Source organism: Oryctolagus cuniculus, chromosome 16 (genome assembly GCF_051225735.1).
Source record: "Oryctolagus cuniculus isolate XC-2025 breed Fujian yellow rabbit chromosome 16, ASM5122573v1, whole genome shotgun sequence".
Classification (NCBI taxonomy): Eukaryota; Metazoa; Chordata; class Mammalia; order Lagomorpha; family Leporidae; genus Oryctolagus; species Oryctolagus cuniculus.
This window is the reverse complement of record NC_142882.1, coordinates 20,844,138-20,868,290: the sequence shown is the minus strand read 5'-3', so window position 1 is coordinate 20,868,290 and position 24,153 is coordinate 20,844,138. Positions and strand designations below refer to the sequence as shown.

Here is a 24,153-nt window from a genome sequence, read left to right as displayed (position 1 = left end):
GGTCTCCCATGTGGGTGCAGGGACCCAAGCACTTGGGCCACCTTCTGCTGCCTCCCAGGCACATTAGCAGGGAGCTGGAAGAGAAGTGGAGCAGCCGGGACTTGAACCAGCGTCCATAAGAGGATGCCGGTGCTGCAGGTGGTGGCTTAACCCGCTGAGCCACGACACTGGACCCCAAGAATTCCTGCAAGATAACCCAGATCCGCTGGTTGTGAAGCCGCAGGAGGCAAGGCAGACAGAGACAGAGACAGACGGAGGCAAAGAAGGCTGCCGAGAGACACAGACAGGCAGGGAAAGAAAGGCGGAGGGGAGACCATGATGAGACTGAGACCCATTAGAAAAAGGTGGGAGAAATCCAGGAAGGCTCCCTGGAGGTGGTGGTGGGAAGGAGGTGGGACAAAGGCCTGACCCTGACTGACAGGCAGGATCCACACCAGCCCTTCTTATCTCCCCCAACAATGGGGAAACTGAGCCCCCCACCCCAACCCCAGGCCCCGCCGCTCACCCACGAGGGACCTGTGTGTTACCTGCTTAAACATGGAAGAGGTAACAGGCCTCCTCTCCCTCCCCCGCCCCCACCCACGCCGTGAAGAAAATCCCTGGCCCAAATAAGGCGAGGGCTGCTGTGGGAGGCGGTGAGTGAGTCGGCCCGCGGGAGCGAGTGGCGGCTGGCCCGGCAGTGGCCTGGGCTTGGGCCGCCTCCTCCGAGACTCGCCCGGCCTGGCCCGGCGGCAGGAGGAGGGCGGTGCACCGCCAGCTGCCCGCCCGGTTATAAGCGCCTCTCCCCTGCCCTCGGCCTCACTCGCTCAGCGCCACGGCCTCTGCAGCGCCCAGCCATGGAGGCCATCCGAAAGAAGATGCAGATGTTGAAGCTGGACAAGGAGAACGCCGTGGACCGCGCCGAGCAGGCCGAGGCGGACAGGAAGGCAGCCGAGGACAGATGCAAGCAGGTGAGGCGCCCGTGGCCTCGGCTGGGCGGTGCTGGGCTGCACCAGGCAGGCCGGGCACCCTCTCTGTTTAGCTCTCCCTGGCCTGGGAAAGCGGCGGCGGTGGTGGTGGTGGTGGTGTGAGGTCACAGAGATCTGGGAGTGTGAGGGCTGGCATGGGGGCAGGGGGCCGAGGCTGTGGCCGAGCCAGATGAGGGGGCAGCTGGCTTCCTGAGAGGGCGTCCGGAGGCCGGGGCGGGGTGGCTGGACACAGCCCACAGGACCCTGTGTGTGTGTGTGTGTGTGTGTGCACGTGCACGGGGTAGACAGGGGGGTGACCGCGTGCCCATGCACAGGGCGTCCCCAGCTGTGACAGGAGCCGCCACCAAGCTCACACCAGCGACTGCCCAGAGAGGGTGGCTGTACCTGGGGGCAGGGTGGGGCGGCTGGGACCCCCTGCAGGGCCTGCTGGGGAGGGGGGCAAGGTCTGGAGGCAGGGATGGAAGCTATGGGGTAGCCTCAGATCTCATGGGTCCCGTGTCTGGGGTGCCTCTGCCGATGGGGTAGGGGGCAGTGGGTGGGGGCCACCCGGCAGGGCAGGGCTAACCCAGGAGGCCCTGGCTTCGAGGGAACAGGGAGGAGCCCCCAGAGGGTCAGTGAGCAGAGTCTGGAGCTGAGCAGGGCCAAGGCTGGGGGCACTGCCAGATGTCAGTGATCAAACGCCAGGCCCTAGGAGCCACAGGGGCTCCGGGAAGCGCCCCCCTCCCACCACCGCGGGGAGACACCCAGGACCGCGACACGGAGTCCCCTGCCCTGCCCAGCCCAGGCACCAGGCACCCTGGGACCCACGCCCTCGGCGCTCTGCCTTCTTGGTGGCCGCCTGTGTGACTTGGGGGAAGTGGCAGCTGTGTGACAGGTGACTGCGCAGGTGGAGCCCTTGGCCCTGCGCCTAGCTCAGAGTCATCGAGGAAGACTTCCTGCCCCGCCCTACTGGACTGGGGCCGCCCATCCCCCAGTGTTCCAGGGTTGCCCTAGCGGCCAGCCTCACCCAGCACTGCCCACACAAACTCCTCCCTTCCCTGGCAAACACAGATGGGGCCCTGGCCTGCCAGCCTCCCCACGTCCCTGTGCCCTCATCCTGACGGCGTTTAGCCAGAGATTCAGTGGAAAGCAAAGTTTCGGCTCTAATTCTCACTAAAGGGTGAGTGACTGATAGGGCTCTGTTCTCTCCAGTGGTCTGGGACTCAACTTACCTAAAGTGCCTCGTGCTACAGGAGGCTGGAGATAGTGGGGACTGGGGCCAGCCTGACCCTGGGAGATACTGCAGCCAAGTCCCCATATGACCAGCGCCGTGTGGGAACAGGACCAAGGCCCAGCCTGGCCACTTCCTGCCCACTCCCCGCCCAGGTCAGAAGCATCCGCTGCTGTTGACCTTTGATCCCACATCCTGCCCCAGCCCTGTCCCTGCCTGGCCAATGTAGGCACAGGGAGGCTGAGGCCCCAGCGGGACTGTGTGGCTCACTCACCAGCCCAGAACTCAATTTATGCCAGTCTTACTTAACTCCCTTCCCCCCCTCCCCGCCTCTGCAGGATTTGGGAGGGGGTTTTTGATTCACTCCACAAACATCCAGAAGGGTTAGCACGGGGGCGTCTGCTGACCCCAGCTTCCTGGGGGGCCCCAGCAGTGCCCTGGACCAGAGGAGAGACAGAAACAGAGCAAGCAGCAACAGGAGGGACAGAGGCCGGGCCTGGACCAGAGGCAGGCCCACAGCAGTGGGGGTGGGCGCTGGCTCTTGGCCCCCTCCCCGCAGCAGGTCGGGGGAGGGTGGGAGGTTGTACCACCTGCCGGCGGCCACACCAACTGGCTTTGCAATCCGTGTATGATTTAAGGATTCAAATTCCCCAGATGCGTGACCCTGGCAAAGTCACTTCCCCTTTAAGGGCCTCAGTTTCCCCTTCTGTGACATGGACCTTCAATGAGGACGTCTAGAGCATGCCTGGGACCATCTATTGTTATTTTTTTTAAAGATGTATTTATTTATTTGAAAGGTAGAGTTACAGAGAGGGAGAGGCAGACACACACAGAGAGGGAGAGAACCGCTAAGCCAAATGCTCACCCCCATCCTACATATTTGCTAGCCCCCTGCCTTATTCCAGTCCACACCTGTTCTTGTCCAAACGTTGCCCCCAAAGCTGTCAAAACTCCAAATCATCTCCCTGCCCCGATGAGCTCGACAGAGTCCGATTTGCTCCCACTCTGTGTTAGGAGAGCCCCCAGCTAGGGGATACAGTCAGCGCTCCATAAATGCTGCACTCTGCAGATCTGGAAGGGAGTCAGGGTGACCTGCAAAAAATCTTTATAGAAACAGACTCATTTATCTCCGTCAAGGCGGAAGCACAGCCCCCAGGGTGCTCACCCCTGCCGCCTCCAGGCTTCCATTCTGCAGATAGAGAAGCTGAGGCCAGAACAGGAACTGGGACCACATAGCCCAGACTCTGGGAGGCAAGGCTTCCCAGTCAGCCCCTGTAGACCCTGACCTTGGCATGAGCTGTGGCGCCCCTCCCTGCCCCCACCCTGCAACTCAGCAATGGGACGTTCAGCAATCCCTAAAGAGAAGTCAGATGACACAGAGGGAGGGAGAGAGAGAGAGAGAGAGAGAGAGAGAGGAACAATCAAACACCCAAATGCCCACGACAGGTGGGGCAGGGCTGGGCCAGGCTGAAGCCAGAAGCCAGGAGCTCCACCCAGGTCTCCCACGTGGGTGGCGGGGGCCCAAGCACTTGAGCCAGCACCTGCTGCCTCCCAGGGTGTGCAGCAGTGCGGAGCTGGGGACTGGGAACCGGAGCTGGGGGCTGGACTTGCCTCTCCTTGTAAGACAGAGGGCTGCACCCCCTGACCTCGCCTAACCCTAACCACCTCCCAAAGTCCCACCCCAACTCCAATTCCCATCACATCAATTGGGGGTGGGGGGTGTTGGCTACAAGCATTTAGTCCCTAATGGGATTAAGTGCCCTGTGTGACCTGGGGCAAGTCACTGTCCCTCTCTGGGCGGCCTGCTGTGAGGAAGCAGAATAAGGCAGGGTCCCGTGCTTGGGGGGGGGGGGGAGGGGGGCTTTGCCTACCCATCCAGGGAGCAGAGGTCAACCCAGAACTCAGGCCAGAGCAAGACCACCCCAGCCCAGGGCCTGGGGGCCAGGGGCCGCAGGAGGGGTCCAAGGAGAGGTTACAGGAGCTTCGTAGACCAGGGCTGCACACAAGCCAGAAGTACAGAAACTCTGTACCCCCAGTCTTCAAGGAAAGCAGTCCCTGAGGAGTCCAGGTCTCTGTTAGAAGTCGGGCAGGGGCCAGCGCCGCGGCTCAACAGGCTAATCCTCCACCTAGCGGCGCAGGCACACCGGGTTCTAGTCCCGGTAGGGGCGCCGGATTCTGTCCCGGTTGCCCCTCTTCCAGGCCAGCTCTCTGCTATGGCCAGGGAGTGCAGTGGAGGATGGCCCTAGTGCTTGGGCCCTGCACCCCATGGGAGACCAGGAGAAGTACCTGGCTCCTGCCATCGGATCAGCGCGGTGCGTGGGCCCCAGCACGCCGGCCGCGGCGGCCATTGGAGGGTGAACCAAAGGCAAAGGAAGACCTTTCTCTCTGTCTCTCTCTCTCACTGTCCACTCTGCCTGTCAAAAAAAAAAAAAAAAAGTCGGGCAGGAGGGAGGCAGCAGGTATGAAGTTGGTGGGCCAGTCTGAGAGGCCTGGCCTCGCGCAATGGGGAGCCACAGCAGGTTGTAGGAGGAGGGAGGGCAGAGTGTCCCTGGGCACTTGTATGAGCGAGAATGGCTGAGCATGGGGAAGAGGCTGGGGTGTCCAGGCCTCGAGAAATGAGCCCCGTCTTTGCGCTGAACCCCCCTCCACCTGGGCGGAGTTGGGGAGTGGGGGTGACGTCCCCGCTGTGTGTGTCTCCTGCAAAAGGGGGATCGTAGATTCGCCAAGAAGGGCCACACAGCCGGAGCCTCAGGACCCGGTGATCCAGACGGGGAAACTGAGGCCCAGAGAGAGAAAGGGCGGCTGTTGGGGGGGGTGTCACTAGGCTGATGCACCCCCCACACACACACCCGCACCCGCTGTGCCCCAGGTGGAAGAGGAGCTGGCGCATCTGCAGAAGAAGCTGAAAGGCGCGGAGGACGAGCTGGACAAGCACTGTGAGGAGCTCAGGGACGCGCAGGAGAAACTGGACCTGAGCGAGAAGAAGGCCTCCGACGTGCGTGTGCGGTAGCCCGGCGCCCGCAGGGCCGGCCAGGCGGGAAGCGCCCGGGGTGGGGAACGCGAGGAGGCAGCGGCGCGCGGGGGGCGGCGCCTCCCGGCGCTTTCTCCAAATAAGTCCCGAAAAGGGGCCCTTTCCAGCGGCGGCGGCCAGCGGTGCCCACGTCAGACCCTCCCCCAGCGGTGCTGACGTCGGCCGCCCGGCCCGGTGACCTCATCGCCCCAGTCGGCGGCCCGGCCCGGGGGGCGGGGAGAGGCGGGGGCGGCCCCGGCGGCGCAGGCAAAGGCTCGCGGGGCCGGGGCGCGGCTGCTGCAGCTCTCGCCGGAGCCGGACCGAGCCCAGCCCAGCCCAGCCGAGCGCCCCGCTGCGTGCGCTCCGCGCCTCCGCGCCATGGCCGGCCTCAACTCGCTGGAGGCGGTGAAACGCAAGATCCAGGCCCTGCAGCAGCAGGCGGACGAGGCGGAGGACCGCGCGCAGGGCCTACAGCGGGAGCTGGACGGCGAGCGCGAGCGGCGCGAGAAAGTGAGAGCCCCTCCCGGCCCCGCGCGCCCCGGCCCCGCGCCCTCCTTTCTTCCCCCGGTGCCGGCGCCGCGCGCGCGCGCGCTCCCCGCCCGCCGCTGCCGCCGACCTCACCGCACCCCCCGCCCCTGGTAGTGGCCCCCTCCCCCCGCCCCGGCGCCCTGCAGTGTCCCGGATCGCAGATCTGCACACCCCCCATCCCCCAGACCCACGGCCGATCCTGCGTTCCCGCGCCGCCATCCTCGCGCAGGGGCCTGGGACGGGGGAGGGGGCGCCGCATCCGGGTCGGGCGGGGCTGGCCGAGCGGGAAATGGGGGGGATGGGGCGCCGGGGGTTCGCGATCCCCCCTGGGTGGAGAGGCGGGAAGGGTGTGGGGAGGCGGCGCACGGGGCGCGCGCTTGGCTGGGGACCCCGGGCCTGGGGGATGGCGGAGGCCCCGGCCGCCGGACCTGCAGGCGGGGAGCGAGGCTGGACGCGGCGAGCGGTTCCCATTGTCTGGGGTTGGCCCGGCCCGGGGCGACTTGGGGCGGGGGCGTCGCACGTTCTCTCGGCTTCCCGGCTTCGCCCACCCAGCCGGTTCCACCGGGCGCGGCGGCAACGCGGAAGTCCTGCCCGCAGCCGCCTGCCAGCCGGCCCTACTCCCTCCAGCTGGCCCCTGCGGGAACGGGGCCCGCGGGACCTCCACCTTCCTGCAGAGCGTTCTCCGGGGAGGTTCGTGCGGGGGTCGTTTGAGCGCCTACTGTTTACCTCTGGTGCGCGCCGTGGAAAACTAGGTCTGAAAGGAGGGAACCTCTCCAGCCCCCCCCCCACCTCCATCCCCTGACCCTCCCTTCCTGGGAGGGGGCTGGGACAGCCGCGGGTGTTAACCTCATCTCCTACGGGTGCTTAACCTCGGGGAGTGCGCCTCCCCGCGTGCAGTGCGGCATACAGTAGGTGCTCACTTTGTGCCTTACTCTCTGCCCTCCACTATGGGAAAGGAGGCCAGAGGGGGCCGATAGAGCAGACTGATAAAGGAAGTTTGGCTGGGACTACAGACCCTGGGTGCAAAGACAGAGAGGCAAGAAAAGTTGTGGGGGACCCCCCTTCTCTCGCCTGGGGTCGCAGTCTGGGTCGGGGGCGACTCGGGGAGTTGAGAGAAGCTGCCACATGGCCCTGGCCGGGTGTAGGTCTGCACAGTGTCCTGGCCAGAGCCGCTTCAGCATTGGCCCGGGTGGCCGGGGTGGCCGGGGTTTAATTCTATAAATGCCGCTTTGGCTGGAAGACGCAGCAGAATCCGGCTGGGAGCCACCAACAGTAGCTGCTCTGGCTGCTCTCGTAGTTCTGACCCTCCCTCTGAGCTCATCGGGGCATCTCGCTGGGGGACAATTACTGTGGCCTCAGAGTGGCCCTCCTTGGGGAGCCAGGATTCCTGGAGTTGGGACAGGCAGGGGGAAGAGAGCCGAGCGATTTTATTTTATCTTTTGGGAAAGTGAAGGGCTCTTCTACAGAGCCTGTTTCCCTCTGTGGGTCAGGAGAATCCAGAAGGAAAAAAAAAAATCCACTCTGTGTCCGTCTGGTGGAGAAAGCCAGGCGGGTGGCAGAGTTCTGGGCCCGCCTCCCAACAGCTGGTTTCGGTTAGATTTTTGTGTGTGATTAACCGACATCTTCCTGTTCCTTTGCCACATGCATGCTGCAAGCCTCTTTTACCTTATAAGGAAAATCCTTTGTAGCCTGTGGAAGGCTTTGATTGCAGGAAGGGGTGGAGTCCCCAGATGACTACCAAGTATCTGGGTGTGCAGTGTGCCCGCCACAGACGCGGCCACTTCCAAAAGTTAGCGGAGAATGGGGTCGAAATCTAAGTGTATTCTGGGAGGGGAAAAAAAATTGGAAATCCATCCATGAATGTTTGGAAGATCCCCTTCTAGGTGTGAATTTTTTTAGAGTTCTTTTGCGCCAAGATAAATTTATTTTTTGAGAGGCAGAGAGAGAGAGCTCCCACCAGCTACTTGATTCTGCAGATGCTTGCAACAGCTGGAGCTGGGTGAGGCAGAAGCCAGGCGCTTAGGAACGGAATGCAATCCAGGTCTCCCATGTGGGTGGCAGGGCCCCAAGTACTTGGGTCATCACCTGCTGCTTTCCCAGGCGCATTAGCAGGGAACTGGATCAGAAGTATGGAGTAGCCAGGACTCCAATATGGGGTGCAGATGGCCCAAGCGACGCCACCACCAGCTGCACCGATTATTTTATTGTCCTGGTGCCTTTGCTGCCTCCCTGGATTCAGTCCCATTTGACTAGGTCTTAAGGGCCCTACAGGGGCAGATAAGGGAAGAACCTGGCTTGGGGCTCAGGAAGTCATTCCTCACCAGCTGTGAGTCACTGAGCCCTTGAGGGTTCCCATCTATAAAATGGGTATGAAGTTTCAAATGAGGTCAAACTTTGAGAGCAAGAACGGCCCTTCTCTGGTCTTTACTGCCCCTCTCTCCCCCCAGCCAGGGGCCAGCTATGCCTTGCAGCCCTCTCAGCCCTTGGGGGAGGAGTCAGGCTGTGGGCTATCAGTGTCACGTGGCCACAAAAGTGGCAAAGCCAGGATTCTGACGCAGCACTTTGTGACTTTTGGATTTCCTGCTTTTTCACACAGCCCTGGATTTCCTCCTTCATAGGGGAAAACACTCTGGAAAAAGCTCCGAGCACTCTTTGTCAGCAAGTTTGCTTCCCTTCCTCACACCTTATTGGTTATTATGGTAGAGAAAATTGATTTCATTTACTTAAACGGCAGAGTGACAGATCTTCCACTCTGAGGGTTGGTTCAGTCCCCCCGAAAGGGCTGAGATGGGAGGGGCTGGGAGCCAGGAGCTCCATCTGGGTCTCCCACGCAGGTGCAGGGGCCCAAGGACTTGGGTCATCTTCTGCTGCTTTGCACATTAGCAGGGAGCTGGATTGGAAGCAGAGCAGCCAGGATTGGAACTGGTGCCCAAATAGGATGCCGGGGATCGCAGACAGCTTAACCCACTGCCCCACACGTGATACCTTATCATTGTCCCATCTCGTCTTCAACCAGACCTCGCAAAATGTCCCAGCTGGGCTGCCCCTGCCCAGCCAGCTCATCCTGTGGCCAGCATGCCTGTTCTTGGACTTATCTTGCCATTTTCCCGGGACATGCCATCCGATGCTGAGGTCGGATCTGTTGTCTCGAAGCCAAGGGCACACTTGGCTTGTCTTGCTTCTTTTTAGCATCACTCTTTGAATTGACACAAACTAACTGTAACAAATTTGTCTCTTACCCTCTGCTGGGTGGGGTATGCCACCTGTTCTGCAGACGAGAGAGTGGATTCCTTAGGGGCCGGGCTTAGCTGAGGAGGTGTAGAGGGGTGGATTTTCCTTCTTAACACTGCATCCGGGTCCTCTCCCCCAGGCTGAGGGCGATGTGGCAGCTCTAAATCGGCGCATCCAGCTCGTGGAGGAGGAGTTGGACAGAGCTCAGGAGCGGCTGGCCACCGCCCTGCAGAAACTGGAAGAGGCGGAGAAGGCTGCGGATGAGAGTGAGAGGTGAGAGCGCCTTGACCTTGACCTTGGCAGCGGCTGGCAAGTGGGGAGAGCACCACCCGCCTCCTGGGCAGTGGGGGAAGGGCTTGTCCACGGGGAGGGTACCTCAGGAAGTTCCCTGGGACAATGGAATGGAAAGATGTTTATTTTGGGGCTGAAAAATGTTTTCAGGGATGGGTGTTTGGCCTGGTGGTTAAGGCAACCGAGGAATCAAAGAGCCTGGGGTTTTGACCCCTGGCTCCGCCCCTGGCCCCGGCTCCCTGCTGGTGCACAGCCTGGGAGGCAGCAATGAGGACTCAACTGCCTAGGTGCCCGCCGTCCACGCGTGGGAGACCCGGATGGAGTTCCCGGCCCCTGGCTTCAGTCTCAGCCCTACCCTGGTTGTTGGAGGCATTTGGGGATTAAACCAGGCAATGGGCTTTCTCTTTCTCTCTGCCTCGCAAAGAAATAAAAATGTTTTAAAAAATTTAATTCATACATAGTTTTTCGATAATAGGCCTTTCTCATGAATTTTTGAAGATTACCTCTATGCATGGGCTTTGAAATTTTATATACAAAGGCCAGCGCCGTGGTTCTCTTGGCTAATCCTCCGCCTGTGGTGCTGCCACCCCGGGTCCTAGTCCCAGTTGGGGTACCGGATTCTGTCCCGGTTGCCCCTCTTCCAGGCCAGCTCTCTGCTGTGGCCTGGGAGGGCAGTGGAGGATGGCCCAAGTGCTTGGACCCCTGCACCTGCATAGGAGACCAGGAGGAAGCACCTGGCTCCTGGCTTCAGATCGGCACAGCGCTCCAGCCGTAGTGGCCATTTAGGGGGTAAACCAATGGAAGGAAGACCTTTCTGTCTCTCTCTCTAACTATGCCTGTCCAAAAAAAAATAAATAAATAAATAAGAAAAGAAATTTTATACACAAAGATGAGATTATCTTTTAATTCCATTTTCTACTTCTTTTTTTAAAAAAAAAGTTTATTTGATTTATTTGAAAGGCAGAGTTACAGAGAGGGAGATCTTCCATCTGCTGGTTCATTCCCCACATGGACACAACAGCTGGAGCTGGGCCAGGCTGAAGCCAGGAGACAGGAGCTTCCTCTAGGTCTCCCACGTGGGTGCAGGGGCCCAAGTACTGGGCCATCTTCCACTGCTTTCCCAGGCCACAGCAGAGAGCTGGACCAGAAGAGGAGCAGCCAGGACTCGAACCAGCACCCACATGGGATGCCGGTGTCACAGGTGGCGGCTTTTTGCTGCGCCACAGCACCGGCCCCTTCTGCTAACTTATTAATGGACCCTGGTACATACACATGTGTGGCCGTGCTTTGAAAACTGTCACGCTATTGGTAGAGAAAGTCGATCATCATGGTGGTCATGAAGACACACTTCCAATAGGCCGGGAAAGGCAAAAGAGAGGAAATAAAAACTGGAGTGGTGGCCAGCACCGTGGCTCAATAGGCTAACCCTCTGCCTGCAGCGCCGGCACACCGAGTTCTAGTCCCGGTCGGGGCGCCAGATTCTGTCCTGGTTGCTCCTCTTCCTGTCCAGCTCTGTGCTGTGGCCCGAGAGTGCAGTGGAGGATGGCCCAAGTACTTGGGCCTTGCACCCGCATGGGAGACCAGGAAAAGCACCTGGCTCTTGGCTTCGGATCAGCGCAGTGCACTGGCCACAGCGCGCTGGCCGCAGCAGCCATTAAGGGGTGAACCAATGGAAAAGGAAGGCCTTTCTCTCTGTCTCTCTCTCTCTCACTGTCCACTCTGCCTGTAAAAAAAAAAAAAAAAAAAAAAAAAACCTGGAATGGGCTGTGTGCACTGATGATGGACAGGCCATGTGCACAGGTGATCAATGGGCCGTGTGCACTGATGATTGTCCATGATGCCATCAGGGAGGCTTCAGGCTCTTGGCTGGTGACAACAGAATGCACTAACCCTTGTGTCTGTAGTGTACTCACCACTGGCAGTGTAGCCCCCCGGGGCGCTCATGCTGTGTTGAGGGCTTCTAGTGGGCTGCCCTGTCATTTTTTAAAAAATGTATTTATTTATTTACTTGAAAGTCAGAGTTACACAGGGTAGGGGGTCTTCCATCCACTGGTTCACTCCTCGATTGGCCGCAACAGCTGGTGCTGTGTAAATCCAAAGTCAGGAGCCAGGAGCTTCTTCCAGGTCTCCCACGTGGGTGCAGGGGCTCAAGGACTTGGGCCATCTTCCACTGCTTTCCCAGGCCACAGCAGAGAACTGGATCGGAAATGGAGCAGCTGGGACTCGAACCGGTGTCCATATGGGATGCTGGCACTGCAGGCAGCGGCTTTACCCGCTACACCACCGCTCCGGCCCCTGCCCTGGCTGTTAGAACAGGCTTGCTCTCTGTCATGTCTTGCTCAGCAGGACTGAGGGTGGATTGTATGAAGTCCCACAAGCAGTGGCCTCTGTGTGCTAGTAAATGGGTTCGTTGTGAGGTGATGGAGTGGGCTGGGCCAGTGGTCCTTATGTAGCTGCCACACATCACATCAGGTTGTCACTTGATCCATCCCCTGTGCTGTTTCCAACATAGACTCCTTCAGAAGTACTCAATGCTGGTTTTTTTCTTCAAGATTCATTGTATTTATTTGAAAGACAGAGTTAGAGAGAAAGAGAGAGATCTTTCATCTGCTGGTTCACTCCCCAGATGGCTGCAATGGCCAAGACTTGGCCAGACCAAAGCCAGGAGCCTGAAGCTTCCTCTGGGTCTCCCACGCAGGTACAGAGGCCCAAGCACTTGGGCCATTTTCCTTCCACTGCTTTCCCAGGCCATCAGCAGGGAACTGGATCAGAAGTGGAGCAGCCAAGACTCGAACTGGTGCCCATATGGGATGTGGGCACCACAGGCAGAGGCTTAGCCTACTATGCCATAGTGTTGGCCTGTCACTCATTTCTTGGCCCATCAGCTGAGTCGTAGCACAAGGCCAGCTGTGCCCACTTTCCCAAATTGCCATGACAACTTCAGTTCTGCCCTTCTCTGCAGCCTCACCTGGTCGGTATGGGTGGGTCATGTGTCCCTTCTCCGAGAATGCTTGGGACCAGAAAAGCTTTGGATCTGGGTTTCCAGTGACTTTGAGATTCTGGAATATCTGCATAGACCTGAGATATCTCGGCGGAGTGCGGGACCCAAGCTTGAACCTGAAATCCATTTTACGTTCCAAGTACACCTGTGGTCCATAGCTTGAAGGCCATGTTAGACAAGCCTTTTTGGGCCACCTGTGTTCTGATTGCAACCCATTATTTCATGAGATCAGGGGTGGAATTCCCTCTTTGTGGCATCGGGTCACTGCTCAGAAAGCATCGGATTGGGGCTGGCGCTGTGGCATAGAGGGTAAAGGCGCTGCCTGCAGTGCTGGCATCCCATATGGGCGCAGGTTCGAATCCTAGCTGCTCCACTTCCGATCCAGCTCTGTGCTGTGTCCTGGGAAAGCAGTGGAAGATAACCCTAGTCCTTGGGCCCCTATACCCCCATGGGAGACTCAGAATAAGCTCCTGGCTCCTGGCTTTGGATCGGCCCAGCTCTGGCCGTTGTGACCATTTGGAGAGTGACCCGGTGGATGGAAAACCTCTCCCTTTCTCTCTCTGTCTTTTAACTCTGCCTCTCAAATAAATGAAACCTTAAAAAATAGAAAAAGCAAGCTTCGGATTGGGGGATTCTTTCTCAGAGCAGGGACGCTCAGCCTTGCACCTGCTGCTCACCTGGGGCTTCCTGCCGTAGCTCATCCTGGTTCCCACACACTGCTGTATAGGGAACCCTTCCAGTGGGAGCGGCTCCCTGCAGCTCCCATCCGGTTCCAGAATGTACCATTACGGCTCTGAGAGCGGTGCCCAGGACTCGGTTCCCATGGGTGGGCTGTGAGCCGGGTGGCAGCGGCTGGCGGTGGGGAGGGGCGGGATGAGACCTATGGAGGCTCCCTGGTTGTCGGCCGGGCCTCCCTCCCGTGCTGCTCATGGCGGAGGGGCGGGCGCGGATGGCGGTCGTTGACGGGCGTGTGCCTTGTGGGGGTGTGCGGGGTTGCCTCTTTGCAGGGGAATGAAGGTGATCGAAAACCGGGCCATGAAAGATGAGGAGAAGATGGAAATCCAAGAGATGCAACTCAAAGAAGCCAAGCACATTGCGGAGGAGGCGGACCGCAAGTACGAGGAGGTGAGTGAGCGGCCTGGTGCGTCCTTCTGTGGGCTCGTCTGCCTGGCCAGGGAGCTCTGGCGTCCTGGGGATACTGGGGCTGCCCCTAACTCGCTTCTGTCCTTTTGCTGGGTGTTCTGGAACAATCTAGAAAGCATGCAAGATGCTGATACCCCCAGCCCTTTCTTTCTTCCTTTTCTTGTGTGCGCCCCCCCACCCCACCCCGGGGACTGAGAGTGAGTAGAATGGGGCCCGGTGCATGCTGGGGGAGAGCTGGGTCAGCTGCAGGGGGCGGCCTTTTTTTTTTATTTTTCCTCTCTCCGTGCACAGGTAGCCCGGAAGTTGGTCATCCTGGAAGGCGAGCTGGAAAGGGCGGAAGAGCGAGCCGAGGTGTCTGAGCTGTGAGTCCCAGGGTGGGCCCCCAGGGGTCTGGCCCAGCCACTGAGTGGTTTCTGTTGGGAATGGGCTCTGTGCTCAGGTGGGCTGGGGTGGGGGACAGTGCAGGGAGGGACCTCCGGGACTTGGCGGCTCAGCAGACTGGGAAACATTGCCCACATGTTCACAGAGCTCACTGGGCGGGCGGGAGGAAGCTCTCGGTCCTTTTTTCCCAGAGAGGCTATCCCAAGGAGACTGCCCCGCCCCCCACCCCCACTCCCACCCATCCTTGTTTAAATTCTTGGCTGCTGATGTCAGTATTTGGCAGTGATAACATTCCTGAGGTGGGGGAGCTGAGCATCCTATAAGTTCCAGCAGACAAAAAATATGTATATATATTGATAAAATAAATGCCTCTCTCCTGGGGATGAGGAATCCCAGCTCTCCTCTCTCTCTCTCTCTCCCTCTCTCTCCCCCCACCCCCTCGTTCTTAACCCCTTCCGGAGCCTGCCTCATCCAGCCTAGATTTCACAATCTTGCTTCAGCCCTTGGCGGAAGCCCAGGGGCTGCTTAGCAAACCCTCCACAGAACTCCTGGGCCTGCCCGGGGTGATGGGGCTTTGATAATAACTACACAGTCCTAGGGGTCAGAAAAAAAATAGAAAATCCTTTTTTTCCCCCTGCATTCCTTCCAGAAGCCCCCAGGGCAATGTGGGTTTCGCCTTTTGAAACTTTTCTTTGTAGGGGAGAATTGCCTGCTGTCAGGGAGGATGAGATACCAAAATTAAAATAAAATTTTTCTTGGGCAGAAAATGTGGCGATCTCGAAGAAGAGCTCAAGAATGTCACCAATAATCTGAAGTCGCTGGAGGCCGCCTCTGAGAAGGTTGGTGACTGCCCAGGGGCCCTGGGTGAGGTTTGCGGGAGTTGGTGCCTTTTGCACTCGCCGAAGTGCATGGGGAACTGGGTTCTGAATGGAGGCCCCACACATGCACCTCATCTCCAGGTCCCTATGGAAACGCCATTTCATCATCTTGGCTGGTCCCCGGCTCAGTTCTCAAAGTGCCTTCTTCACCTGTTTCATGGTTGCCCTGGGAAGGAGGCACCTTGCCCATTTTATGGAGGGACAAACTGAGGCAGAGAGAGGCGAGGAACAGCAGGTGTCGGAAGCGGGACTGGCTTTTCTGTGGCACCCTTAGTTCATTGTTAAAGTAGGATTATTTTTAAAGATTTATTTATTTGAGAGATAGAGTTACAGACCGAGAGAGAGAGAGAGCGAGGTCTTCCATCTATTGGTTCACTCCCCAAAATGGCCACAATGGCTAGGACTGGGCCAGGCCAAAGCTAGGAGCCAGGAGCTTCTTCCGGGTCTCCCACGCAGGTGCAGGGGCCCAAAGACTTGGGCCATCTTCTACTGCTTTCCCAGGCCACAGCAGAGAGCTGGATTGGAAGTGGAGCAGCTAGAATTTGAACCGGCGCTCACGTGGGATGCCCGCACTGCAGGCAGTGGCTTTACCAGCTATGCCACGGCGCTGGCCCCCAAAGAATCTTATACACCCCTTTCTTCTAGGAATAGGGAACCTCCCTTCTTAGATGCTTTTTTTACCACCTGCTTCTTTTTAAAAGCCAGTATTTTGGTTTCTCCCATAGTATTCTGAAAAGGAAGATAAATACGAAGAAGAAATTAAACTTCTGTCCGACAAGCTGAAAGAGGTGAGCTCAGGGGCTGGCCAGCCGCTGGTTCCAAGCCTCTCCCGGGGATGGCTCTAGAATAATGGGTATGGACTCTGTCTTCTTCCACAGGCCGAGACACGCGCCGAATTTGCAGAGAGAACGGTCGCCAAACTGGAAAAGACCATCGATGACCTGGAAGGTAGGGATGGACCAGCTCAAAGTTGCCATGCCTCCCTCCCTGCCCCGGCTGACAGAGCCACGGGGAGCTGGCCGAGCTCCCCGTGGGTCTGTGGGTCTGTGGCCCGGGTTGAGCTGGGCTTTTGTTTGCCTGGAAAAAATCAAGTGCAGAAGGAGGAAGTCTTTAGAATTTTCTGCGGGTTGCTTATTTTTCAGAGATGCTTTGCATTTTTGGTATTTTTTTTTAAATGCCTGGCATTTTTATAGAGAGCTCTCTCCCAGAGAGCTCCAAGCTTATCACAATCTGAGAAAACAAGAAAAAAAAACCTAGAGAATGTAGTGACTTCCAGAAAGACTCTATCCAATCTGCGAGCCTGGTGCCCACGTAGCTGGGAATTTCTCAAAGAGTTCCAATTTGTAAAAATCTCCGTCCGCGAGATAGCCAGAGGAGATGGGGATGGGGGTGCCGGGGGAGGATTCGAGAATCATGGGGTTCCCACGACATTTCAGTCTCCTCATCAGGAAAGGAGACAAAGCTCACCCCTCAGATCCTGTGCTGCAGTGTTTGATTTGGGGAACGAGGCTTCCATATAAGGGAAAATGCCCCAGTCTGGAGTCTAACCTTTGGACAGGGTGACATCATTGGAAATCAGAGCTAATTACCCAGGAGCAAGGGTTGGTGGGAAACGCTGTGTCCCTCTCAGGTCACCCTTGCAAAGGTTCGCTGTGGCTGAGTGCCCTGTGGAGATCTTCTGTGGTGGCTTTTTTTTTTTAAATAATGTGTATTACCTAGTGCATGACTTGCTCCTAGTTCATGCTGTATTGTTGCCTCTTCTTTCTTTTCCTTTTTTTTTTTAAGATTTATTTATTAATTTGAAAGGCAGAGTTACAGAGAGAGATAGAGAGAGAGGTATTCCATACGCTGGTTCACTCCCCAAATGGCTGCCAATGGCCAGAGCAAGGCCAATCCGAAGCCAGGAGCCAGGAGCTTCTTCCAGGTCTCCCACTCAGGTGCAGGGGCCCAAGGACTTGGGCCATCTTCTACTCCTTTCCCAGGCCATAGCAGGGAGCTGGATGGGAAGTGGAGCAGCCAGGACTCGAACCAGCAACCATATGGGATGCTGGCACTGCAGGTGGCAGCTTTACCTGCTACGCCACAGTGCTGGCCTCTTCCCTTGTTTCTGTCTTCCTCTCCTCACTCATCCACAACACTCCATTCCGACCACCTCATGTTCTATCCCCTGTACCTCTTTCTCCTAAAGCTTTCTTCCTCCACCCTATGGATGAGCTCTGCACAAGGAAGTTCAAGTTCAAGGCTCTCAGCCAGGTGCTGGACAATGCTCTCCGTGATATAAGCTGTCCATCTCTGAAAAGGCAGCTAGGGTGCCCAAGCTGTGTGCCCTTGACCATGGCTGAAACCAAAACGTGGGCGCTTTGGCTTTTCTCACTCCCAAAATGCTTTGCCAAAGCCGTGAAAGACGACAGCCAACTTGGCCGTGAGCTCGCCTCACTTAGCTAGCTGCAATCTGCGTGCCAATAGTTTTTCCTTAAATAGCAATTGGTTTTGAATGGAGCCTGATCCCCATAAACCTCTTTGGCAGCTTCAAAAGAAATCGGCAGAACTTGCAAAAGCCAGCAGGCCTGGGTTTAACAGGAGCCTGCGCTTGAATGGGATTGGAGCTATGAATTCTCACAGCCGTCTTGGTCTCTTTTGTTCTGTTAATGCTCAGAAGGGGGACTTGGGGTTCCCTGTGTCTTCACTCCTTCATGGGAACCTTCATGAAGCTCCTAGTCCTGGGAGAGAGTTCACCTCCATACCCTCTGCCCTTAAAGATTTATTTATTTGAGAGGCAGAATTACAGACAGAGGGAGAGACAGAGAGACAGAGAGAGAGAGAGAGGTCTTCCATCTGCTGGTTCACTCCCCAGATGGCCACAACAGCCAGAGCTGTGCCGACCTGAAGCCAGGAGCTTCTTCTGGGTCTCCCATGCAGGTGCAGGGACCCAAGGACTTGAGCCATCTTCCACTGCTTTCCCAGGCCAGAGCAGAGAGCTAGATTGGAAGTGGAGCAGTCAGGACTAGAACCGGCACCCATGTGGGATGCCAGCACTGCAGGTGGAAGCTTAGCTGGCTGTGCCACAGCGCCAGCTCCTGGAAATGACTTTTGATCCAAGTCACATCTGCCAGACGTGAAAATCTCCAATTGGATCATTCATCTGGGACACTAGCTTGTCTTGCCTCATCCTATACTTTTGTAATTCAGGTGGGAACCTCTGTCTCAATTCTTCTTTATGCTCATTCCTCAAAAAATACAGCTCCCTAAACTGCCCACACCTTTGCACCTGCCCCTTCATCCTGTTCTAACTGCCTTCCAACCTGAACTTGGCATCAACTGTTGGCCTCATGTACTGGCATACGTATGTCCCACCCTTGGAGAAGGGAGGCTGTGGGGGTGGTGGGAGGAGTTGTTTGGTTTGCTCTGTGTATCTGTCCCTGGGATTTTTTCCAGAAATTTGCCACCTCCGCCCTTTGAAATGACTCCACAGCCCGGCCTATCCAGTTATGCTACCTAAGCGCTTAAGCAGGTCTTCATTGACAAAGATTGGTGTTAATGGAGCTTTCCTGCCAGTTTAGAGTTTATGTTCTGATTCTCCAGGGTAAAAAAAAAAAAAATCCACCTTTCAAGGGAAAGGTCTTTCCCTCTCAAGACCTATCAACAAAATAGACACCAGAGAAGCCAGGTGTCAAGGTGAAGTGCAGTCAGGCTGTATAGACAAAAGGACACCTGAGTTTCAGTGCTGCCTAGCTCTCTAACACAGTTCACTGTGCAACCTTGAACGATACTATGTAGCTTCTCTGCAAAACAAAGGTGAAGCTGCAAGTTATTGGAAGGATCCAATGAGCTCATGGAGAAATTGGCTCTCACCGTAGGGGGCATTCACTTAACACCTGTTCATCCAGGCTAGGTGGGTGGATGGATTCTCTGATGGAATCCTTCCAGGTCAGGGTCTCAATGCCTTGTCAAATGAATAGTAGAAATAGTAGAAAGGCAGCCATCTTTTGCACTTTTTTTTTTTTTTTTTGCTTTCTGAAAATTTCCAGGCTGACCATATCACCTTTTATGAGGCTCTTTGCTTTCCTCCAGTATTTTAACAAGTGCTGGCCTTGCCCCTTATCTGTCCCCACTCACTGCAAACCAGTTCTGCCTCCTGCTCCGCCATGCATTGCTTTCAGTGGCATCTTGTTTGTGGTGGTGGTGGTGGTGGTTCATTTCATGAGTCCCATCACTTCAGAGTGTGTCTGTAGTCTGGCTTAAAGTTCAGTCTTGTTGCATTTACCCTGGGGCTGACTGCCTTGCTGTGGAGCCAAGACACATTAACACAGTTATGCCTGGAATTTAAACAGGCATTCCCAGGACCTCCAAAGGAAGCATGGGTTGCAGGATTGTGTTTGCTTACCCATGGCTTGGCTCTGGGAGACTAATTCACAGGTCCTGGGAAGAAGTGTATTGAATTAGTTTTATCTAACATGGAAATCTTAGGTGCTGAAGCAGTTTCCATGGGTTCTTCATAATCCCATACCACACTGATACTGTGGACCCCATTTGACAGGTGGAGAAACTTGAGAGCCAGAAAGGGTCAATGGCTTATTTCAGTGATACACCTGGGGCATAAATTCAGGTGCCCTGTAACTGGAGGTTTGCCATATTTCGCAAACAAAAATAACAGGATGTTATGTAAAATTTGAATTTCAGGTAGGGAGTGAGTCATTTCTTTTGGCATAAGTACATCTCAAGCAACAGTTGGGATAGACTTTACATACGAAAGTATTATTTGTGGCTTATCTGAAATTCAGTTTAACTAGACAGCCTGTATTTTACCTTACAATCCTGACCCTCCAATTTGGGATCTGATCCCTGTTATTCTGTGGTGTTCTGCTATACTTCCAATGAAAAGGACTTTTCTCTGCCATCATTTGTTTTCCTTGAACGTAGATGCTTATTAACTTATTTTTACCCCCTTCTCAATCCTCACCAGAAAAACTCGCCCAGGCAAAAGAAGAGAACGTGGGCTTACATCAGACACTGGACCAGACGCTAAACGAACTTAACTGTATATAACCCAAACCGAAGAGCCTCGTGCCAGCAGAGACCACAGGGTTCCACGTGTTTGTCTTCTCTTGTAAGACATTCCTATTGTTATTGCATCTTTGCTTTGCTGGATATGTCAAGCCAATTAAGAATACGTGACCAAATATTTTATATATCAGAGAAGCTTTGAGCACCAGTTCAATCCAATGCCTTCCTTTTTTTTTTTTTTTTCCTTCCAAATGGCACCAGCTTTTTCAGCTCTATTTTTAGCCTGAAGTTGCATGTATTCCTAAGATAGGCAGGGTATTTCCTACCAAGCATCCTCTCTAAAAGACTGAGAGCATTTGGTTCCTGGGCAAATAGACAACCCCCCTCCCCCCGATTTTTTGAGAACACAGACTCTACATAATCTGTCTAGTCATGGGTTGATTTAAAATGCTGGACCCCTGTTGTGAGACCACAGGAAGCTGGTGACTGTCACATTAAAATGGGTGGGGATTTTCCATCCAGAGCAGGGGGAAAAAAAAAGGGCTATTGTGGGAAGTCGTAAACCACAGATCAACCTAATCGCTCTGGCCCTTCTCCACACTCCACTGTGCAGAAATAACATTCTCTGAGCAGCCAGCATGAGAGTGCTTGGGGAGTGGTCACCATAATTTCCCAAGGATTTTCTGGATAGTTCCTTGAGGTTATGCTTTTCTCCTAGTTATCCTTCTCTGAGGAGCAGGTGCCTTGTGCCAACGATGACCCATGTTTGTCTGCCATGAGTATGAAGTTCAGTCCTGTTCAGGTCAGCCATATCAGAAGGCTGCTCATCACCAATAAACTGAGCGAGTTTTTTTTTTTTTTTTTTTTTTTTTTCCTGTTAACACAGTATTAGGCAGAAGAGGCCTGTCTGGTAGCCAGAAAAGTTACTGGCTTCATGTCATCTCCATACTTGAGGGAATTGCAAAGTGAGGATTTTCTGAATCTAGGACTTTGGAGTTCCTTCTTCAGGACCAAGTTAATAAAAAGACCAAGAAACTCCTGATTAAACTGGATATGGAGTATTTGGTAGACAGCAGCTGCACATTTTCACTTTCTTACATTTCTGCTTTATCGGTTAACATCTCAGAGCTGAAACATTCCATATTCTCCGACAGTGTGGGGGCCAATTCAAGTTTACAATTCTGACTAAAAAGCACCCTGCTTCTAGCTTACCTGAACCCCTTGCCCTTCACTTCTATTTATTATTAAGCATCACACTACCCAGGAGATACACTAGCCAATTGTGCAATGGAATAAAACCCACACTTTCTTTAGATTCTTGCAACTGTATCATATGTAATGGTATCACTTTTTCTACATTTTGGTCAAATAAATTTTTACAGAAACTCCCATTTGTGTGAATTTTGTTTCGATGAATGTTGTTAGTGGGGTAGCGAGGGGGAGATAACTGGGCCAAGAACTTTGCAGATGTTATTTATTTACTTTGTACCATGACTTCATGATAGAAGAATGAATGATCTCCCTGTTGCACATGAGAACACCTGGCCTCAGCAACTCAAAAGCTCTTGTCCTTTGTTATCCGCAATCCTGTCTGAGCAGGGCTGTGAAGAATGAGTAGGATTTTAATAGATGGTGAAGACAGGCGAGATGGGCTCACTGTTTGACTTAGGAAAGTGCAAGGCCTGCCCGGACAAGGTTTTCTATGTGTTGTACCCTAGGTAGAAAAGCTGGACGGTTGGCTGGATCCAAAATTGATAAGAGCTAGAATTTAACTTACTGAGGAGTAGAGACCCAAACTGAAGTAAACACATCAAGACATTAGGAAAATGCACTTAGCACCTATTTTCAGGTGGTGGCCTGTACAGACAGGAAGGCATCAGGAAGATGTTTCAGTACACAGAGTGGTTGCCATGCAGTAAGAGGGAAGAAGTGATCAGAAGGAAGCAATCTTAAAATGTAGCCGACTTGATGGCAGGGATCTGAGAGATGAGAGTGTCAAAGCTGACTAGTTTCACTACCTGAATTGCTTTGATAATCTGGATAAAAGATCCAATCCAGAAAGGGAGGCAGAAAAATCAAAAAGAGGTATGAAAACCTTTTTAAAAATTAATGTGATATGGAAACAATCTTTTTGCGCTCAAGTACAATTAAAACATGTCCTTCATGTTAATTAAGCAGTAGTTGACAGCTTAGGTGGAAGGTGGGAGCAATGTCGATGGCAGTGTAACTCCCTCCAGTGTGAGCCCTACCATTTCTAGATTGAAGTTCCTCTTTTACGTCTCTCTTCCCCCTCCTCTGCACCCACTTTGGGTGTAGTCTAGTCTCTGGATACTGTTTTAGTCATCCTTGTACCTCAGCACTTAACATGAATGTTCCATGTTTGTTAAACTGACTTGTCCCAGCTCTTGGGGAGTTCCCAGTCCCATAAAGTGTGTGTGGAACACAGGGTGAGAATAGGACAAGGTAGTGAGAGGTATCATACTCGAAAGTATAGATTTTGGACTTTATCTTTATTGAGATCAATATTAGTTAAGTGAGTTAGAGTGAGCACACTGCAGGGTGGAATCTAGGCTAGGGAAAATGGCCAGGGAGACCAGTGGCAACCTGACTGTGGCAGTGGAAGAGCAAGACTCTTGAAAAATCAGGATGTGAGAGATGAGTCAAAAGGTAACTCCAGGTAAGTGAATGTGAGATGAGATTAATTGTGGACATAGTGAGTGTGAAGTTATCTTTGGCAAATCCAAAGGTAGATGTCAAGAAACTAGTTGGACATGGAGGGATGGTGAGCTATGGCTTAAGAAATGAGACTCGTCAGTGTGGAGGTATTAGAAGCCACCGGACTGAATGAGATCACCCAGAAATTGAGACCAGAGACAGAACCACGAGGAACATAAACATCTAAGGCACAAATAGAAATCTTCCAAAGAAGCAGCACCCAGAAATGGGGAAGCAGACACAATAGAAATAAAATCAGGGAGAGAACCAAGAAAAAATCACTTCCACAGTTAGTGGTTGAGTTGTCAAATACCTCAGAGGCTGAGGCTTATGAAGTGGTCAGTGGCTCTGGCTGAAGTTTTCTTAACCCTGAGTGAGGTCAGCGAAAAGAATGAGCCTAGGAAGGGTGGAGGAGAGGCCAGGGCCATCTTCCAGAGAGCCTTAGCCAAGCCTCCAGGCCTCTCTGATGCCCTCAGTGTGACCTACAAGAGACTGGACCATCGCTGAGAGGCACAAACCCCAGCGGTTCCAACTTTGGTTCTCTGATGCTTGGTGGTTTGAATTCAAAAACTAACTTCCCACTTGAGAGCCTGGGAAAGTCAACCTCCTGTGGGCCTGTTTTCCCACCATAAGAAAAAAAAATACAAAACTATCATAAAACTTTTTTTAAAAAAGATTTATTTATTTGAAAGGGAGAGTTACAGAGAGGGAGAGACATCTTCCATCCGCGGATAGCTCTGGTTAGGTCAAGCCAAAGCCGGGAGCTTGGCTCCTCCCACGTAGGTGGCAGGGGCCCAAGCACCTGGGCCATCTTTGGCCGCCCTCCGGGGCACATGAGCAGGGAAGTGGCTCAGAAGTGGAGCAGCCCCATACTTTTTTTTTTTTAAGTGTTGGTTACCACCGCCAGGCACAGACGCAACGCTCCTTAACGTGACCTAGAATTGCCGCCGCCCTGAGTCCCTGGGCGGGTGACTTGACCGCCTCAGACAGCCGGCTGGGTGTGAGGCTGACGAGGCTGGGGGGATGGACACTAGAAGCTGAAGGTGGCCGGGACAGCCTCTAATTAGGTCCGAGGGCGGGTCTCGCTTGAGGCGTCCCAATTTCTCCTCAGGGCGCAGCTGGCGGCGGGAAAGCCGCTCAGGTCGCCGAGGCCTGGATATTTCTCTTGGCCGAGAGCCCGCAGCCCGTCTCGAGGGGTTGCATTTCTGTCTCGATGAGCTCCCGGCTCTCTCTGTTTCCTCTTCGGCTCCCACTGACGGGCAGGACGCGGAAAACTCCACTTGGCGTTGCCTGGCTACCCAGCCTTCCCGCGCTCGCCTTGGCGCCTACTGCGGCTGCGCGAGCCGTCAGGGCGGGCCCCAGGGGCTCCTCCACGTGCGTGCGCCCTCTGCCGGCGACCAACGATCTTCCAAGTGCGCGTGCGCCTATCCACCAGGCCCCGCCCCTGGGCTGCCGGCGCGCGAAGCCGTTGGCCCCGCTCCCGACTCGCCCCTTCCCCTCAGAGGGCGGGGCGGGGCCTCCCCAGAGCCCGAGGCGGGGGGGGGAGGCGGGGACATGGGATGCCACACCCCCGCTCCGGTCCCTGTTTGAAGCCCCTCTACTCTTCATCGCTGGCCAATCCCAGCCCGCCCTGTCCCGAGCGCCGACCAATGGGAGGCGCGCTCGAGCTGCTTCCGGCTCCGCGCTCCGCTCGCCCCTTCCTCAGGTCTCCCCGCGACGGGCGGGGCTCGGGGGCGGGCGGCGGCCGCGGTGACGCGCGGCGGGCCGGGAGCCAATGAGGGGCGGGCTCGGAG

At 55.1% G+C, this 24,153-nt stretch overlaps 1 protein-coding gene across 2 annotated transcripts; it reads left to right on the top strand.

Moving 5' to 3' along the window:
• The first annotated feature begins 691 nt into the window (after positions 1–691).
• On the top strand, positions 692–21,034 carry TPM4 (tropomyosin 4). 2 transcript variants are annotated; one of them, XM_002722089.6, is made up of 9 exons: positions 692–950; positions 5,048–5,173; positions 9,087–9,220; positions 13,247–13,364; positions 13,674–13,744; positions 14,527–14,602; positions 15,367–15,429; positions 15,520–15,589; positions 19,605–21,034. In XM_002722089.6, the coding sequence occupies exons 1-9, from the start codon at positions 837–839 to the stop codon at positions 19,685–19,687; spliced, it is 855 nt and encodes a 284-aa protein (XP_002722135.1). In that variant the 5' UTR covers positions 692–836; the 3' UTR covers positions 19,688–21,034. The 2 variants fall into 2 exon arrangements, with proteins under 2 accessions (XP_002722135.1, XP_051691749.1); XM_051835789.3 differs by lacking the exons at positions 692–950; positions 5,048–5,173 and adding an exon at positions 5,454–5,698.
• Positions 21,035–24,153: the final 3,119 nt, after the last annotated feature.

Bases quoted from the DNA above. Each gene is read 5' to 3' on its own strand.
- TPM4 (XM_002722089.6), top strand. From the start codon at position 837: ATGGAGGCCATCCGAAAGAAGATGCAGATGTTGAAGCTGGACAAGGAG. The intron at 13,745-14,526 runs GTGAGTCCCAGG...TTTCTTGGGCAG, and splicing joins CGAGCCGAGGTGTCTGAGCT to AAAATGTGGCGATCTCGAAG. The intron at 14,603-15,366 runs GTTGGTGACTGC...TTTCTCCCATAG, and splicing joins TGGAGGCCGCCTCTGAGAAG to TATTCTGAAAAGGAAGATAA.